We start from the raw sequence: 20,866 nt of genomic DNA, 5'->3' as shown, positions 1-20,866 counted from the left end.
GCAACAACAAGAATTCAAATGTTTAAATTAGAACACAAGGTATGTAAATCGATAACGGCAAGGGCCATGCAATGATGGACGAGGAGATTACAAAATCTGACCCAACTCATGCTTGATATGAAGGGATCAGGGCTTCTACTGGATATTTTATTGCGCCGATTTCTGATTTGATCATCGTGGTCACTTCGTTCATCAAGCAGCCGTAGTGCCCTACAAAGCTCTCCACAACTGACCAACACCAAGCCATGCAATCGCAGTTGAATAAATCACTATGATACCGCATTTCACTGCTGAAATATGTGTTCATTTATTGAATGCCACTACCAATGAAAGTATTGCCTCTGCAAATAGCTGTCAGTAATGCCTTGGACTGTGCGTGCAATGTGCATATAGCATTTTTTTGTTGTTTTCAACTTCTACCATATCACCCGGTCGGCTAACATATCTTGGTTGTACGGCGGAATACCTTTTCGAATGATGCCCAATGTTGAAGCTTTGTAATAAGTACCGTACCGGGACAGTTTCTCGCTCCGAGAAAGACGTACTGTACTCGGTTAACCTTTCCCCACCCCATGATGACGTAACACTCGCCTTAGTGAAAAAGTGAGATTATCGCGAGTGATGTCGCTAGTGAATATTGTACGTGTGGCCTACGCTTTAGGATTAATGCTTAGCATTTTCGCTAGACAAGACGATTGATTTTGCAATCAGTGATAAACGAAAACCAAATGAATAATGTATAACTTCAACTACACGTCGATACACCGTCAATACAAAATGTTACAATGTGTATGATTCTACAAATTCCCCCCCGTGCTCCACTGTGGTTCAGTTCACTCATACAAGTACTTGAAGAAGATGTTACGTGTGTAGTTGTGGTGTGAAAACTGTGTGTAAATAAAGTTTGATAGATGGTACCTCGTTCTGGAAATATTTTGATTCTATCATCATGTATGCTAGAAGTCACCGACATTATTAGTACGAAATACTTGAAGTTGTACAATTGTTTTACAGTTGATAGTTTACTGTCTGTCATAATTAGACGATATGGTTGCACCTGAAACGATAACCGCATTTCCACCAACAGTCTTGTTAAATGGTGATTCGATAAAATGTATACCATAGAGGCTATCGATACAGTGAACAGCACAAGAGCGATATATTCACAGTCAAATGTGGGAACCATGAACAATAATGAACCCAGATTTTCGTTGAATATTCACAACACCGACAAATCGATACATCTGTTTACCACTGACATCGACTAAACAATTGTCATCCCAATGCACAGTTCGAATTGTAGGCTCATCTGGTGTGAAATCCAAATCAAATAACACCAAGGTGTGCTTTCTTGACTTCAGGATCTGTACAGAGGCATCATGCCTGTGTTTTAGCACTACCGAGTGAGGCCAGAGAAAACGGTGTACGGAATAACGTATTGTCATGACCCCGTTGATATAAATAACTCACTCGATAGATGTGTGGTAATGACTTGTTTCGAAATGTAGCTGGATGAACTAGACCAAAACTTTTGATGACAGGTTTTATAGTTGTTTTATGTGTGAAATTCCAAGACAGCGCTCTCTTGCGGCGTTAACGACTGACCTTTCGATCTCGCTTCCCATGACATAAAGCCCTATTTCTTATTGTGTTGTGAATATTCAACGAAAATCTGGGTTCATTATTGTTCATGGTTCCCACATTTGACTGTGAATATATCGCTCTTGTGCTGTTCACTGTATCGATAGCCTCTATGGTATACATTTTATCGAATCACCATTTAACAAGACTGTTGGTGGAAATGCGGTTATCGTTTCAGGTGCAACCATATCGTCTAATTATGACAGACAGTAAACTATCAACTGTAAAACAATTGTACAACTTCAAGTATTTCGTACTAATAATGTCGGTGACTTCTAGCATACATGATGATAGAATCAAAATATTTCCAGAACGAGGTACCATCTATCAAACTTTATTTACACACAGTTTTCACACCACAACTACACACGTAACATCTTCTTCAAGTACTTGTATGAGTGAACTGAACCACAGTGGAGCACGGGGGGGAATTTGTAGAATCATACACATTGTAACATTTTGTATTGACGGTGTATCGACGTGTAGTTGAAGCTATACATTATTCATTTGGTTTTCGTTTATCACTGATTGCAAAATCAATCGTCTTGTCTAGCGAAAATGCTAAGCATTAATCCTAACAAATGAAACACGGGGGTGATATCGTAGAGTCTTGAGTCACCGTTGTACACACGCACACGCACGCACACACAGATTACACACAACCATATTTTACCGCTCGGTCACTACCAATCACGATTAAAAATTAGGTTCACATGCTTCCATCGTAATGAAATACCTATAAACACCTGAAGCCAATTATTGTGCAGATTGTGAGTGCTATGCGCGATTTTTATTGGTCTGCTGATCACATCGAAATCTGCAATATATCGCCGACTACAGTTGTCGTTAGTATACTATTATAAGTGTGAGACAGATTTGCACGTCTTATGCAGAGTAGTGATTTGTTTTATCGCGTGGGTGAACACTGAACATATTGTTCATGTGATGAAACAAGATCATTATCCAAATGCAAATGTGTATATTACGCGTTCGGTCTAAAGCAACGCAAAAGAGATGGACCTTTTAGGAAATCGTGTTGTATACCTCGTTCTACGAAACTCCATAGAATACCACATGTAAATAGAATCGAAATATCTCAACTCTTTATGCATTCGGTCAAATCGACACAATTTTAATACGGGTTCCTGGGTATGCCATACACACTAAAATCATAAACAGGTCTCGATGATATTGATGTCATAATGATACCAATAAAAATAATTATTAACCGTCGCTGTTCAACATAATCATAATATTGGTTTCAACAAGTAATTACTCTTATTGAGTTATGCGTTCGATGAAAATGAGGGATTGCATATATGCTTCAAGGTTGGTGAAGAAAATTAAATATTCAACATCGTGAAAGCTTGTGATAAAATAAAGGTAATACATTCGTGGTTTAAATTAGGTTGTGACTGTGACGCTTTGATGTATGCTTTTATCCACATAGGGACTTGACGCTCAAGAAACACTTTCACGTTGTTCACCAGTTCGATTAAAACAACATAATACTGTACTACATTTGTACGATTTATCGCGAGTGTGTAAATGATACTCAACATTTTTTATTCAAACGAAACTGTCATCTGGTTGCTTTGATGCGAGGACAATCATCCGATAACTCTCTACCTTCCTTTAGTAAAGTAACTTGTTTTGTGTGTTAGGTTTGTAAGTTATGAGTCGAACACATACCTATACTCTTTTGCAGAGATTACTTCGGTTACATTGACAGATCTGTCAACCAGTGGCTATGGCTTTTGTTTCACAAAATACCGACGTGAGTGTAAAATGATAATTTTTAGGATTATGTACATGAATGTTATCCGTCGCGCTAAACCTGAAACACCACATTTTTCGTGTAGGTGTATATCATGGTTGTCGGTATTCCGTTTATCCACACAAAAATCATGCTTCAAAATACTCCCATGGAAATTTAATATTACGATAACTAAATTTTGTAGGATCACAGGTTCTGGTATAGGCTACAGTGTTTTTCAACTCACCGAGTCGCGTATTAGTTGTCGTTAGTATGAACTATTATTGTGAGTGGCAGGATTTGTGTGTCTTACGCAGAGTGTTGATTTTATTTAACAGGAGAGTGAACATATTATTCATATGGGAACAAAGTAGCTGTCAAACGCGAATGGAGAAAGGTATGCAGAGTAGCTTTATAACCAACCAAGCAACGGTTTTGCAATATTGTAATATTTAGATTATTTAGAGATACATACATTATTCTGTACCTTCGTTGTTGTGACCTAAATAACTACTTGGTATAAAAATCAGTTGAGTATGACAATTCGTATCTGTCGCAGCTGAATGTTTAACCTTTTCGAAATGAATCCGAATACATGAAGTATGCATTGACCACATTCGAATACAGAGGAGAGCGTTAGCCATTGAGCATGTTTTGTATGAAGGTCATTTCCAACGCGCTTACCTCGATCCGAATGAATTCCATGTCATACAAAAACATGAATTGTATTAATTACTGACGACATCACGAAACTATAAACCCAACAAGCTATAATTTAAGTCATTCGTTTGGCTGTGCTCTAGGTATAGATCAGTGGTTCTTAACCTTTTCTCTCGGGCACCCCCTTTAAAAAAAATTACCTGGGTCTAGCGGCCCTATTTTAAGGACTGTAGTAAAAACAATGGGTAAATGGTCGAAGTCCGGTTTCGGTTTGGGAATTCACTATTAGACCTCTCGACTAATTAAAGGTATAATTGTATGTGCTATTTTCGGATCATATCCAGGTTGTTATAACTAACCATAGGGTAAGACAGGGGTCGGGTAACTTATCCGGTCATCGGGGTGGATATGAGAAAACGATTTACTGCAGGGGGCGGATCCCTGAATTGATACATTAAAATTATTAACGTAATGTACTTCAATAGCTGTTCAAGTAAATCAGACATCTGTGGTCGATCAAAGTTGTCGACAAGTTCTTTGAACTCTGGCTGCATGTTAGACACACAAATTCTTAGTAAAGACTGCACGTGAACATAACTTAGATTGGAACGTCTTGTTAATGTTTATGATCGAAAATTTTCACACAAATCCATGCAGATTCGTGTCGCGGGGGCACATTGTCATGTGTCTGTCAGTGGCGAGATAGCGCAGTGGTATAAGCAGTGGCTACAACACCAGTGGGTGCGGGTTCGAGTCCGACCGAGGTCGATTTCCGAATTTCGATACCTAAGTGTTGGAGGTTTACCTAGGCTCCTCCTCGCCACAACATCCGTGTCAGCGGTTTCTTACAAAAGCCTAGAGGTGGGCCGTGTTCTAAGTCGGCAGTTACGGAAAATAAGAATAATATCCGCCTGGTGTAAATGATCATCGTAGTCGACAAACACCACGAATACCCCAAAACAAACAAAACAGGTATCTGTCCGCGGGCCGCCAAAAATCACGTCGCGGGGCGGATCCAACAAGTTGCTAAACTAATCGAATTAGTGTTACGAAATCGAGTTCTTTTAATGGTTCGAATTTTGTGAAGTTAATTATTTTCGTAGATAAAATGGAAAAAGTATGTATCGGTGGATCGAGAACACATTAACCGGATTTTGGAGTAGTCCATATTACGATTTATTTGATGTTCGGCATTCTACATATAACTCAAGTCTATCCGACTAGGCTCAACGTTGCAAACATATTTCTATTTCCTTTCGTGGTGATCAAAGTGTTTTTTAAAACTTTAGCACGCTGGGTAGAGAGGATAAAACGGAATTAAGTATTAATCAATCAATGGTATGCAAAATCAAGTTAATAATTTATTTCGACCAAAACTTTTATGTACCTTTGGTATCTTGTAAATATAACTGTTTAATATGAAGATGGTAGTGTGTGATAAGCACTTGCATTATGGGAGTGAGTAAAACGGACTTTGAATTTGATCTGACCAAAATCAACCTCGCGTCACACAAAAACCATCAATTATATTATAAGTGTAATATCGAAAAAAAATCCTATTGTGTTATATGATGTGCGATATCGAAACTAACAATTGTATTATATGATTTTTGATATTGAAAAAATAACACAGCGATTAGTAATTGATGTTGGTCGTTCGTCGGTGCTTTAGGTGTTGATTGATGAATTAGAGTAAGCGATATTTTGGATATGCGCACTAAGTTGAAAACTCAGTGATGCTCCTGTGTATTGCCGAATTTGGCTATGTGTGGTGAAATTGGTAGTAATTCAATCACAACTCAAATTCATATTAACCGAAAAATACCTTTCGATGATTTGGATTTTGTGATAATATTTGGTTCCATTACTGCGAATGAACAGTGATACAAAACACCAGATTACCAGTTTCACCATATTACGGTGTACAATTCCGATTTCTTTGATGATCCGAATTCAACATATAAAGCAATAACTTTACCCAACTAGTTTAAGCATAATCCAATTTGTTTTGTGATCATGAAACTTTGTGAAATCTCTGTATCTCGCCATATTTTACATTGAGCGTGTTGGATGGTGCTGCGAATAGACTCAAGCATTAATCAAGCCACCATATGTCATATCTCACGCGCTTCGAATAGTGATTATACGAACCGATGCACATTGCGATGTACCGACGCTTTGAGTATCTCTTTAGCTTCGCGTCACAAGTACCGATAATATGACTTGTGCGAGTTGGTGCATTCGACATTAACCATATTACTGTTTTATCTTAAGCTCTATTACAACGCTTCAGTTCGAAAAATATTATTTGATAATCAAATAATACCATTCTGTAAAAAACAACGGTAAGATTGTGAGAAACAGAAAAATTCCCGATCCACCACTTTTCATACATACTACAGTCTAGTTGTATTTTTTTTTCAGATCGAGGTGCTAATGATGGTGTTTATGAAAGTTTGTTCATATCATAACACCCTTCACTACAATGTAAGAGGTGGTACACATTAAATCATTTTGATTTAGTACTGATCGGATAGTTGAATCTCGTGTTGCGAATAAATCAGGTAATATGTAATCCGTAAAGAATTTGCTCGCATTACGATATCTTACATTATGGATTCACTCGCGACAAAATATATCTCAATCTATCATTGGTCAGACATTCGCATCTCGTATACTCAATATACAACATGTTAATCTCAAAGTAACAATGTTGGATGTAATAAACATTTTATCAATCGCTTTTGCGTCTTTGCGATGATGGAAGTGTTTGTGATAATCTGTAGACCCAGAATGTTTTACATTGGGGACGTTAGATAGTAGGAAGAATTCAAGCACTATCCTGCCCCGCGACATGCAAAACCGGCCGCACGCTATATGCTCGCGCAACTTTTATTTTATCATACTTACAGCGGTTAAGTTAGACGGGAAGGTATAACTGGATATAACACATGGCGATCTGTCAGTAATTGGCCTTGTTAGGTTTTGTAAGATGTCGATATTTCGGATGCAATGGCGATAGCATTTTCCAATACTCAATTTTGACACGGGTAAAACAGATCACTGGTTGAGTTGAGTTTCAAATCATCTTGTGAATTCTTTGACATACTACACCCGAGAAACACTTAAAATTAATGAATATAACATATTACCATGTCTAGGTGAGCTTGAGATAAAATCACCTTGATTTCAGGGTGGAAAATTAACACAGTGATTGTATATCGTGGTGTAATATTTTCATAAACAGTCAGTTGGGTGTTGAGCGATTGGTGAATCTATATACTTGTCATACACCGAGTCAGTTGAGCGATTGTATTTATCATGGTAACGGTAAGCGATTGATCCGACATCCGCCTTGCGAAACGGTGCATCCTCGTATTACATTTGCGATATAACTACCATAGTAAATAATTGGACTCGACAGGATACCCGAGTCATTTGTCCCACAGAATATAAACTCCTTTTACAGTTGAATAAAAAAGACAGGTCGTTGGAACATAAATATAACCATGATTTATTTAGGTTGCTGGTTACAGTGATTTATGGTCATGCAACCTTTTTTTAATCATATACATACACTGTTTGAGTTTGTCGAGTAAGGTGCGGTGTAAGTGATATTTCAGTAATTGAATCTGTTGGGTTGTAACATGTCGACATGTTGGGACGCAAAGGTGATACCATATCCAGAAACTCAATTTTGACACACGAAATAACCGGATCACTGATCGAGTGGCGTGGTTTCAACTCTTGATACTGCTGTTTGATGGCCTTGATTAGTGTAAACGATTAGGTTTGTGAAATATTAGCTGATAATCACATCATAAGATTCTGCAACACAGCATCACGATATATTGCAATATATCACATGGATTCGGTTGAGATAAGATCATCTGGATTTCGGATGTGAAAATTAACACAGTGATTGTATATCCACGCGTAATAATTTTGTCATACAGAGTCAGTTGAGTGTTGAGCGATTGTAGATTTATCATGTCTACTTGGCGCAAGGGCCGTGCATTTTAACGCGTGCATGGTTAATCCTATACATGCAGCTTGTCAAACGTTGATTCCTCGTATCACATTTACCACAGGTATTTATTGGTCTCGGCAGGATGTCAGAGTCATTTGGGATTGCTTCTAGACCAACCTGTTCCACGGGAAGCAATTCGCGTAGTGATTCAGTGGACAGGATACCATAGTCATTTGTCTCCGCAGAATATGTAGGTCACTTCGCATTAAAACACCTGTTTTCAAAATCGATCGCGGGAAGCGCACAATGACGCTTTTTCGAAGCTCCGTAGGTCGATTTTCGACTGCTAGCTAGCTCAAAATGCACTGTTTCTGACTTCCGAAATACAACATTCTTGTTTCCGGTATTTTACGAATCACGAGCGACTAATTATACTACTTTCCCCTGTATCAATTGGTAATTATACCAGGATTAAAGAGGAGTATAAAGCTGTAAAATTTGTCCTTGAAAGGCTTAACTACAATACTCATATAAGTCTCATTTCTTTTGACTGGTAAATGGGTAATTTTCCGCTGAGTCAACAAAGTGGATATAGGATGTAGTAAATTAAACGTTTTAGATGATGACAAAGCACCCAACTACAACCAGTTGGTACCAAAATTCGTATCTGCATATCGAAAACTTGAGCACGAACATGAGCATAAAAGTTCACTTCCTGTTTAGTCATCTTTATATATATCCTGATCATCTTGTTGATTAGCAAGGGGAGGGGTTCTACCAAGACATCAGAACAACAAAAGAAAGATATCTGGGCAGATGAGATGAGCAGTTGAACATATTATGTCAGACCATTGCCGGAACATTTCGAGAAACTGCACGAAATAGCTTACAGGCGAAAATCATACAAAAACAATTGTAATTTAAAATATATCAATAATATTATATTCCAGCAGATTATTTCAAATTTATAATAGGTGGTTGACGTAAAACTGATTGAATTAATGCCACGTTATTTGAGTATCTGGGTAAATACTTATATACGTGGCTGGAGTTTAGTTATGTACATGATATCCGTGGAGGTCTGTAACTATGATAAATCTATTACCCTTAAATATAAAGCTATTGCTGTATTTTGATTTGAAACATTCTTCAGTGTGTAGAAATTACAAATAAATTAAATTTCTGAACTTTTAGTACGACTGTGCTGATTTTGTTTATCTAGTCATTACCGCGAAAATAGGAGATTTTGGTCAAAATAGCAACATGGGTTATCTCCACAACAAGAGCCAATTTGAAAAGACTATGGTCATATTCGGAATCAGTTCCCTTCAGAACCCCCCAAACCCCTCTTACTTTGTCTGCCTAAAAATATGTGTTGACCAGTGTTATCATCAATTATAACGGCCTAGAAACCTTTGTTAGATGTGAAGACTGAAGATACATAAAGTTGCCATACTATAGGTTTGGATTGTACCAAGGCGGATAAATAACGATGTCAATCTGACACCTTGCATAAAGGAACTAACATTCACTCCGGAAAACGTAGCTGCAACGCTGTGGGTGATTGAACGGTAAAAGGTCTATCAAGATCTCCCACTGACACAGATCAAATATGATTTCTAAACACGAGTAGGCTTATATTGTAGCCCCGCAACATCTTTAGTTATGAACGTTATTCCTACTGATAAGATTTGCTGCATCGCGTCGTACCGTCTCTCTTTTGTTTATTGATGATAACTCATTCTTCGATGTGTTCTGCTTTCTTGATATGCTCGAGTTGAAATTTTTATTGTTTTGATAATCGATATTCGTACGACCGCTGTTTTGAGAGAATCTGGGTGGGTGTTACACTTTTGAAAAGCGCTACACATACCATGACTGTCTTGAACAGATCGCGAAAAGGAACGGGAAATTGAACGACGAAAACTTTGTTTTAAACTCAGCGTAGGAACGATAAATTTGCATTTACATAGATAATTGCAAAACCGATGTGTCTCATTTTTTGAAGAAGGATTGTAACGATACGAGGAAGTTTAAAATGACACGACTGACAGTTCCATCCAAAGTTCAAAAATGAATAACCACCTTATCGTAGGAAAAACGTTGTTAGCTGGGGGTCAAGCTCAACAACCCATATTTCGAGGCATTGTTAGAATTGCAGAGAACGTTACACGTTCTCTCACAGTGGACACATTTGCAGAGGAATGCTGTCAGGGCAAACATGGGGAGAGGACAGCTAAAAACATCAACATAGCAAAACTGACCTCTGTAACTATTGATGGGGCTCCAGCCGTGATAGGAAAGAAAAAGGTTTGAGTGGTTTGGTCGGTAAAGATGCCGAAACGCACGACTTCCCTTGGTATACGTGTACTTTGCATGATAGATATAGAGCTCAAAGTGACAAAGGCCTCTGGAAACAGCTACCATAATTTTATACTTGTCCTAACATTGAAACAGAGTGTTCCGGTCTCTGGTCAGAGGGAAAGTTTCGACCAATAGTACACATATTTCAAGAGTAAATCTACGTGATATGCTTTGGCCACTGGAAGATGACATTAGGGATGGTGTGAACCTCGGAAGGGTTCAGGTTCATGTGAACGCGAAACTTTTTGAAAGGATCTGTGTGAACGCGAACGTGAACCTCATGACGTAACGTGACGTCATATTGCTAATTCCAAACCTACATTTCATTGAAGTGATAGCCTACATTAATGTCCAACATCTAGAGGTTCAAGTTCACAAACGAATCTTAGTAGGTTCTTCACTGTGAACCTATTTCATATATTACAATTTTCACTTCATCGGAAAATCGTGTATGAAATTTATTGCATTTCAACTGCGGGTCACTCTATGCATGACGGACGTGCACCTTGACAATCTCAAATAGTTTTACTTGCTTTGTAACAAAAGTTTGCTCTAAATACCCAGCTGTCCGTTTGTGAATATTTAGTCACTCTCTGCTGCGAGGGACCCGTAATCACACAAAATCAAAAGCGAAATACACTACATGAACTACATGAAGTCAGCGAATGATGCTTATTCAATTATTCGATGAAATTGATATCGTTGTCTGATGTAAAAAATGTAGCAGGCGTACGGCGTCAATCTTGATTTCATATGTTTATTGTATCATAAAAACCAAATCTGTGCGATTAGGGTGTTGGTTACTGCTATATAACTTGTCAATGGCGTAATATAGGTAGCAGGTATAGAAAACCGTTTTACACTCTGCTCAATACTCAGAAGCCAAATACATTTTCTGGTCAGGCCTAGACAGTTGAGGCGTCAGCTTATATTACGTTGTAAGTCCTCGTCGAAATTGTTAGCAAAGCGCCGGAAGATATTGATTTCATGAAAATAGTATATCATTTGAATGTCCCCGTTGATACATTTGGCGACGTTTACAACGTCAATATGTACTTCAGCATTGTGTTGCCCGACTTCATCGCTAGATATCATGTACGGTACATGAATGTACGCTATCATTTCACTAAAATGTAGGGTTAGTACAAATATAGCGTCACGTGAGGTCATAAGGTTCACGTTCGCGTTCACACAGAACTTTTTTTAAAGGTTCACACCATCCCTAATTAAAGTACAGATACGAAATAGTAGACTGATAATATAACGTGAAAGCGGGTAGGATGAGTTTTTTTAGTCAACACAACAAAATTAGCTCTATAAATTAAAAAATCGTCTATATACTCGTCCGCTGTAGTAACTTTTGTAGCCTGTGAAAAGTGTCTTCTCCGGATCTCAAAATATGGTAACCCGTATTAATGCTAAAAAATTATTAGAAACCCGCAATACCTCATTAATCAGTCTACTTAGCTTACAATAGACGTCGATAATTCTGGTAATAATAATACTTTAATAAGCTGATTTCATCTCCAATCGCTGGATCAGTAAATTCTGAAATTACCAGACATGCTGAATGATAATGATATCGATTCGATAGATGATAACAAACTTTCGCGACAGAGCAACTCGACGCGATGAATGAACCACCGTTGATAACGATTATTTCGCTACTGCCATATGAGCCTAATACTTGTGTTTCGTAAGCATACGTGACCTGCCATTCGCATTCTCAAAATATAGATTACAGGCTTCAGGAAGATACGTTATAAAGTTTCCCAATCGAATAGACCGAGGAGGTGACGTAACATTATCTAACAGTTGTAAATGTATGCGTGTGCGCTACAAAGCCCCTTCGCGTGTATATTTTGGTCTATATTCGTCGATCGATTAGATGTGAATGACAACTTAATATTAATTTCAAACACCTAACAAAATGAAATGACTTGACCGAAAATTCAACATTACTTGAATTGTGACTTGACTCGTGATTTGACTTAACTTGACTCGTGATTACCTGTGACTCGGAGGTAGTGACATGGTTCCAACACTGGCATACACCCTGCAGCACGTCAGAAAACGTTTTATTTTTCCAATTAATAGACAGGGCTTTCACCTGTTACATTTTGCGATGGGAAATAATATTGAAATATATTTGAAGGGCAGGCTCGATAGTCGAGGCAACGATCCGGTGGTTTAAATCATATATTCATGAAGTAACGCCGTAGAAAATCCTGACTTAACCAAGAGCTAAGGCAAAATGACCTCAAACAATCGTTTGGAGATACGCGGGGCATGAGACAACATCACCTTTATTATTTTACTTGATGATATATAATGCATCATATGCAAGAGTGTAAAGATCACTACTAGATGTCAAATGTAAACTGAAAAGTTGTTAGGAATTTTGACGCCAAATAGTAATGATACATTACCACATCAACAGTAACAGGCATTAATTAAAATTCGTTTGTTAAGTCTTTGCATTTAAAGCTCTCCACGAATCATTACAAGCAACATTTTGAATCTATTCAAGTCATATGGATGTTTAACTTACTTACCAGCTGTCGTCGGTACGATACTGGTTGTGTCATCAGCTGCAAAGTAGATGTAGAATGCATTTAAAAAATTGAAAACTAAGAAGCTATGAAATGGGATGATAACATAGATCGACAGCTTTGATATTCACGATCTCAAGACATTTCCTGTCGTATGAATTCTGAACTGTCGACCTATAGCACGGTCTGCTCGCATTCACGAATTTTGTAAGACACATCTTACGCCTATCGGAGGGCGATATCGAGACTATCTCTACCGTCAGACAAAAGCGGAAGTGAGTACGGGGCAGATTTGGGTCTTACCCAAAAACGTCGTGAACCCATTGTTATTGCAGAGCTACCCGCAAACCACTTTTGGTCGCAGAACCACACCCCTGAGATACGTAGAAGTCATGCGCTAGACCAGGGGCCGCCAACTCAAAACGGGTCGCGGGCCACTTTTCTAATTTTGTCGCGGCCGCGGGCCGCATGAATACAATTTCGACTTTAAGTAGGCAACCACGTTTCAAAACTCGCTGTGCTACCTAACATATAGGCGATGGGTTTAGTGACCACAAAAGAAGTGATATTCTAAGGAATGAAATTACAACAAAGGATCACTGTAATCAATTTCATTTTATTTTGAACTCTGAGCTTTGCACGATACCTGGAAAGCGAGATACGATACTAAATGAAAGACCATATCCACGTAAACCTTGATCGCGGGGAAGCCCTAAGCCGGTGGTTCTCAATCCTTTTTAGACATGCCCCCTTTATGATACTGAAAAATCCCGCGCCCTTGTCGTCATATCACAAAATGCATCCATAATGCTAGCATATCCAACGGATAGTTTGATGGCATGGAAGGTTACGAAGGTTGATGACAGAATTCTATAATATTCATTCCGGATTATACACAGCGCAATAACTATACCTATTAACTCCAGGTAAATCGCGCAAAGCGCGAAAATTTTTTCAATTAACCGCAGCTTCACGACCCTTCAGATACTTTCACGTTCCCGGTTTCAGAACTACTGCCCTAAGCCTTTTCTAAGCGTCTCGGTCTCGGCAGTGTTTCGACCATTGCACGTCAATTTCAGCATTTCAAAATGTTTTCTTAGATTTCTTCCCAAATCTCAAATCAAGTAGCGGGCCGCAAAATATGACCTCGTGGGCCGCATGGGGCCCGCGGGCCGCGTGTTGGTGACCCCTGCGCTAGACATATCCGACTACTGAATGCATTAGTGATTTGCCCAGTCTTAATTTAACGGATGAAACGAACAATATCAAGCGGTGTTGATATTGGTCGGCAATATCGATTCGCATAGACGTCTGATGCGGTAAAAAGTCAATTCTCCATGCTCTGTTATTCAGTAGTATTGAGTGAAGCGTATAAACAGAATCGGCATATTGCACACATGATATCACGAATTAGAATGATGACACTTTCTAAAATAATGAAATGACTCACATGCTATTCGAAGTGTGATAGTTGGTGATACAGCATTGGAAGAGCAACCACCGCTAACCACGGTGATTTTGGCCCCGTCGTCACTTTCGCCGACCGATGAGATAATCAGACTATGATCGATAAGTCCTGAGCTATATTTGAACATTACGATGAATTCTGCAAGTCATTTTCGTGAATAAGAGTAATTTGGAATCATACCTCGTCGTCACTCTTGAATTGCTCCGCAGCTCTTCAAATCCAGCGCCAGGTGAATACCATAGGATGGCAAGCCAATCCTGGAGAAAATATGAGTAAACGCTATGGCATAAGGTCAGGAAATTGGATGTCTTGCGTTTCAGAAACGCGGGTTGATTCGTGATTCGGAGCAAAATCTTCGAGTCAATTTCAAGTCATCAAGTAATCGGTGTCGATAAAAATCGCTGTATACTTTACAAATGTTTGGGTTGTTCTCGATATGCTGGTGTGATTTGTGAGAGCGACTAAGCTCATTCATTCAATGATTTTTCGTTTTACCGAACCTCCATTGTTCTATCACAAATACATTGACAGCTTACAGCGTAGGTACATTCTTGTAATAGTAAGTAAGTAAGTAATATAACAAGGTATCTATCTCTGTTTTATAGACTGATAATTTCGGTAATTGGTGCTAGGTGATCGATCGCTGGCATGATCTATATCACATTCGAATATAGTTTACAGCTTTACATTACTGGTCAAGCATTAGTGCAGGCTTAAATTGTATCACGGGGACATTTAGTTGGGTTATGTATCGTGTCAATTCGTTTCCCCTATCTGAGGTTTCGTATGCCATTCTCTATTTCTGCGGATACCGTATATAACAGGTACGTAGTTTAGCAGTAATACGCATTAGTGAGCTATGCAACGCATTGCTCCATGTATATCTAACTGTATATTCATCCCTCGATTTAAAATGAATGGTGACTCAATCTGAATTTTAAACAGCTAGCAAAATACAATGACTTCATCATGCCCTGTACTTCGAAAAGACAACTTGATTTGATTGTGACTTGTCTCATGACTTGAATTGAATCGACTTTACTCGAGTCACCTCCAAAAATGGTAAGAATTGACTCGACTCGAGTCGCTTTCAAAAATCGATTGACTAAACTTGACTCGAGTCAAAAAGTGCAATGCCACGAGATGAGTTGTGACTCGAAGGCAGTGACTTGACCCCAACACTGCTTTGTACATGTCATAGGTTACTGTCGTGGGTACTATTGCCTAGACGAGACACATGGAAAGACATTACTACAGAATGGCTTGATCACAGAATATTGCTGACCTCTGCATTATACCCAAATTGGTTTGAATTCATGATAAGATTTTCCCGACATTGGTTTCCCTGAAAACACCGGCGAACATTGTTGGAATGATCTAGCACAGTGATTCTAAATCTTTTTGTTTTGGCGGAGCCCCTTTCGACGGTCACGGACCCACACGGAACCCGCTTCCCATTTAAAGTTCAAATTTAGCTCAATTGCTGTGAAAACGTTAAACTGTCTTGTTCAAATATTAACGATAAGCTATGAATAAACACCTATAAAACGACTCTTTTTAAAAATTACATCATATTATTTATTTAGAAATTGGAAAGACTTTTTTTTTTATCTCAAAGCGAATTCAGTAGCGGCATATCTTGATTTGCGCGGTCGTGTCTTGGAAATCCGCTCCGCAAATTTGATATGAGCGACTGCGGAAAATAACTGGTATCGAATGTAATAATAACAAATAACGCTTCCGCCGACACCTTTGGGCATGATCGCAACATATATGATACCAAAATTGAGAGATATATTTTAATGAACATGTAACTTCCAGCCTAGTCCTTTCTCTAGAGCATCTAATCTCGAAGTTATTCTGGAGGAGCAGTTATGTATATCACAGGATAAAATGGATTTTCGCAAATCATTCTTTTTCCAAAACACCCACAAAACATCCCTAAGAGCAATATGTTTCGATCAGTTGGCTTTGGGCAATTAGGCCGTTAGGAATATTTCATCTCAGACGAGTTTTCTGTTTATATGAGCTCTGACGTTTAAGCTTTTATTAAGCGAAATTGCCTTAAACTTTGTAATTGTCGGGTCCCCTGAAAACTTTTCACGGTCCCCGGTTGAAAACCACCGCTCTGGTGTGAGGGTGTGCAATAGGGTTGTCAAAAATTTGAAAAATCTTACAAATCCTCCGTTGTAATTTCTTATTCTATAGATTATTGATAAAAAACGAGACTGGGCCTAAAGGAAGCTCACAGGAAGGCCGTTAAGATTTCGTGCAAAGCGTTTGAAAGTAGCTGACGAAGAATGGGCGTGCCACCGACCATAGAACGGCGAGATGACTAGTAATCACGAAACCACGGCGGTTAATTGGCCAATCGGCTATATGCTCCAATTATCACGGCAGCAGCAGCTTGCTGATTAGGTGATCAAGGAGTCTGCTTCCGGCGCCGATTCTGAAAGCGCCTTGTTGGTAGGTTGGCAAATAATGATTTAAGACTAATTCAGGGCATGGTGAGGTGAGCTTTTTCTGGGCCCAGTGTCGTTTTTTATCAATAATCTATAGAATAAGACATTACAACGGAGGATTTATAAGATTTTCCAAATTTTGTCCAACCCTAGTGTGCAACGAGCGGGATCTGGAATATGACACACATGTATTTTGAGACCTATAACTTCCATGGAGGACACATGAAGTTTTGGCCAAGTGCGGCAAAGTAAGGTATAATTTTACTGAGATGTAGGGTTGGTGGTCCGTTCGTCAAAATGGTCGCCATCGAGTAGTCTCATTTAGGGATGGTGCGAACCCCTGAAAGATTTCGGTTAGTGTGATCGCGAATGTGAACACGAACCTATATTGTCACGTGAAGACATATTGCTGATCCCAACCCTACATTTCCCTAACGTAATATTACACGATACCTTGCGAAGACTCAGGCCACATTATACGACGAGATGAAGTACATGATGACCTTTTAAACGTCACCTATTGTATCATATGGAACAATCAAATGCTATAATAATTACACAAAATCAATATTCTCCGTCGCTTTGCCAACAATTTCGACCATTACTCGGCAAGACCAGACAGATGTCTTCCTTATAGCTTATATACTTGCGCTTAGATGTTATCTGACCTCATATATGACGTGCGTTGCAGTTGTGTGAAATCTAACAGCAGAGAGTCGTCACTAAAAATTCCCAAACAGAAAGCAGAATATTTCGAGCAAACTTTTGAGCAATTGACTTTTGCAAGTGGCAAGGTGAAAGATCGTTTAGCGCTGAATTTATTTTCATGCTGCCAGAAACACGCGGAGAGGGGTCGGAAGTTGAAATGCAAAGAGTTTCAAGCAAAGACGTTTGAAAGACGTGAAAAATTGTAATACATGAAAAAAGGTTCACAGCGCAGAATCGACCAGGCTTTGTTGGTGAACGCGAAACTCCAAATTTGCAAGGTTCACACACACACACAAAACGCGAACACACCATTCCTAGTCATCAACATCAGTTGAAAACAGCACAAATGCAGTACAGAGGAAAATTATGGACCCCAATAAAAATAGCTTTCGTCATACATATTTCATAGAGCTGCGTTATATAAATATGTGGTCTGAGCGTTATCTATGTCATATTTGGTAGTAAAAACATAGCATAGCAATATAAAATGTGAAGCTTGGGTCGCGAAATACAATTAAAGCGCAGGTTATAGTCTGGGAGCCGACGACCATAGTGCGTGCTCATAAGGTCTTAGAAGGTTGGAATTGAAAGTACGAAATGCACTGATCACAAATCTTAACGTCAGCCGTTACCGCTCCGGGGGGTTTGGCTGTGAGGGGGCAGCAAAAATTTGCATAAAACCGAAATTTCGACTCATAGGACAGCGTCAGTTCCAATATTGGAAGCGTACCCTTTCGCATAACAGAATATATATGAACTGACGAATGATACTGGTGGAGACGCGAGATACGGCCGTCGTAAAATCGACTGTCGGAAAAAGTTCTTGCCACATTTTTATATCGCTGCCCAAACGAGAGTAATGTTGTAGCTGATAACAAGTTCAATCGTGCTGGTAAAATGCCAATAAATCCACCAGGTCACCGTTGTGTTGCAGTTGCAGTTATAAGTAATTAAATGAAAATTGGGGAGAGAGAATGGAAGCAGACGAAGTGAATATAGCTAAAGATTATATGAAAATTACAGCTTATAGCAAGGGTGGGCAAACTACGGCGCGCGGACCGCATGCGGCCCGCCACGCCGTTTTGTGCGGCCCGCGAGAGTCTAAAGAAACTTTTTAAAAACTTTGATAAAATGCGTACTAAAAATCGAATTAATGCAGGGAGTTGATTAACTTTTTCTTATTATATTTCACTATGATAATTCTAAGACAGTGGTTTTCAAACTGGTTGGCGCGCCCGCCTTGGGGGCGTGAAAGCATCTGAAAGGGGCGCGAAGTTGAGTTCGAATAAAAATATTTTTCGCGCTCCGCGCGATTTTCAGCCAATTCATTGTTATTGCCATATATTTAGTCTGAAGTACATACTTAAAAATCTCTCATGCACAGTCGTAACCTTCCACGCCATCAAACTACCCGTTAGGTCTGCTAGCATCCTGGTTGCGTTTTGTGATATGACGATAAGGGGGCGCGAAATCTTTGACCATCATAAGGGGGCGGGGCGTGTCTTAAAAAGTTTGGGAACCACTGATCTAAGGTAAATACTTGATATCACAGCGGGATAGCTGCAACGAGATTGACATAATTTGGGTCACCAGTGAGATTTCAGATTGCCCACTTCATTTTTAATTATTTCAGTGATGTGCTTATAAAAAAACCGATACGGGCGTTTCTTAAGTACATTCGTTGTCTGTATGCGTGGAATGGGGGTATTTATATTTTATCTACACATAGCAGAAGCGTGTTTGAAGCTAACATGGTTATGATACTGTCAGCATTGTGTGTCCTGGAACTGAGCCAAAAGTGGAATTACTAAATCTATGAACAGATCACTGCTCACAGATTTATATTTCAATCCTATTCTAAGAATCGGGCCAACCGCCTTTTATCTCTATAGTTTTGATAAATTGGTTATTGCGGTCCCCCTGCCCATGAAATCTCGCCACTATATGCTTCTGACGCGTGTACGATATCATCAAAGCAATATTTGGCTTGTTTTAAATAAGCACATATATTGTCTCCATGTCCTCACTATATACATAATCATATATCAATATTGCGTTTTAGTTTATAATCACAATTTTATATAGTGCGGCCCGCGAATGAATTCAGATGTTGAATGCGGCCCGCGAGCTCAAAAGTTTGCCCACCCCTGGCTTATAGGGATTGATCATATATAACCGCAGTCATCTATGCTCGTTGCTCATATTGCGATGAAGTTGTTCCTATACACAGTTATCGTGTGTACAGGATTTGTATCAATTAGCATGTGGTGGGGCCACTGGCGTAGCAGCCACCTGGCGGTTCTGGCTCTGCGCCAGTGGCGGCAGGCTCGAAGGGGGCGGCAAAATGAGGCTGCACCAGCCGGCTAAAAGCCGCGTTATTGGTAGTCCTATAGCTGGCGTCCCGCGAGTTGAATTTAATCAAACTGGTCTCAATCGAAAGCTAGTGTTGCGCTGATTCCGTAAACACGAATTAATAAGTTAACATGGCAACGGAACCACTCCGAAATAGCCGTCATGGCCGGTTGTTCCTAACAATCGCAACACAATGACCAATTGGCCATGATAATGGAAATTATATCGAGCGATTATTCGGAACTACGCGGATTTTCAGACTAGCATTTAAATTGTATTTCCGGAATCAGGCCACCAATAGCTTTCGATGAAGATCAGTATTGTTAAATTTGAGCACTCGGAGGGCCTTGCCAACTATAGGATGACTAAGACCAATTATGCTGCTTTTAGCTGGCTCAGCAGTAGGCTTGTCTGCGTATTCAAGTGTGAGAACTAAGTTGCGCATCTATTCGTAGGTTAGTGGTCTATACTCTGAGTTACGATTTGGTACAGCAGACCGAGATAGCTGTGACGGTAAACCAGTCCTAGGAATTGCTTAAGTTGGTAATAAATGTCAGATTGACAGATTGTGCTTAAATTTATACAAGTGTTAATTAAGACTCGGAAATAAAACGTGTCAAGAGAGTGGAACTTTCTTTAGAAAGAAGAAGAAAGCAAGACAAGCAGAAATACAGAAGCAGATTTAAACTTGAAGCTGAAACTAGGTTTACCGGCATACACCACTTAAATATGTTTGGATATTTAATCCCCAGGCGCTGCTGCAAAGCGAAAGTCCCAATTTATTCACCAGCGCTTTTAAAAGCACTCATGACGACGAGGTGGACTTATTGGAGTTAGCTGCGGAAATTGACAGATTTAAGACGCTGGTGCGGAGCAGTGCAACCACGTTTGATCGTATAGTGCAGGGGTTCTCAACTTCCCTTGTATAACGGG

General features: G+C 39.4%; 1 protein-coding gene across 2 annotated transcripts in view; it reads right to left on the bottom strand.

Annotated features, from left to right (window-relative positions):
* Positions 1 to 20,866, bottom strand: part of LOC145437888 (uncharacterized) — a 69,035-nt gene that overhangs the window by 16,640 nt on the left and 31,529 nt on the right. For both annotated transcript variants that reach the window (XM_080315271.1, XM_080315272.1), the window contains 3 exons: positions 14,592 to 14,668; positions 14,394 to 14,524; positions 12,947 to 12,982 (listed from right to left, as the gene is read on the bottom strand). In XM_080315271.1, the coding sequence (XP_080171397.1) occupies positions 12,947 to 12,982; positions 14,394 to 14,524; positions 14,592 to 14,668 (244 nt within the window). The remainder of the gene's footprint in view (positions 1 to 12,946; positions 12,983 to 14,393; positions 14,525 to 14,591; positions 14,669 to 20,866) is intronic.

This window comes from Botryllus schlosseri, chromosome 4 (genome assembly GCF_051294905.1).
Source record: "Botryllus schlosseri isolate E-star chromosome 4, Bs_hap1, whole genome shotgun sequence".
Lineage (NCBI taxonomy): Eukaryota > Metazoa > Chordata > Ascidiacea > Stolidobranchia > Styelidae > Botryllus > Botryllus schlosseri.
This window is presented reverse-complemented; position numbering and strand designations above follow the sequence as displayed.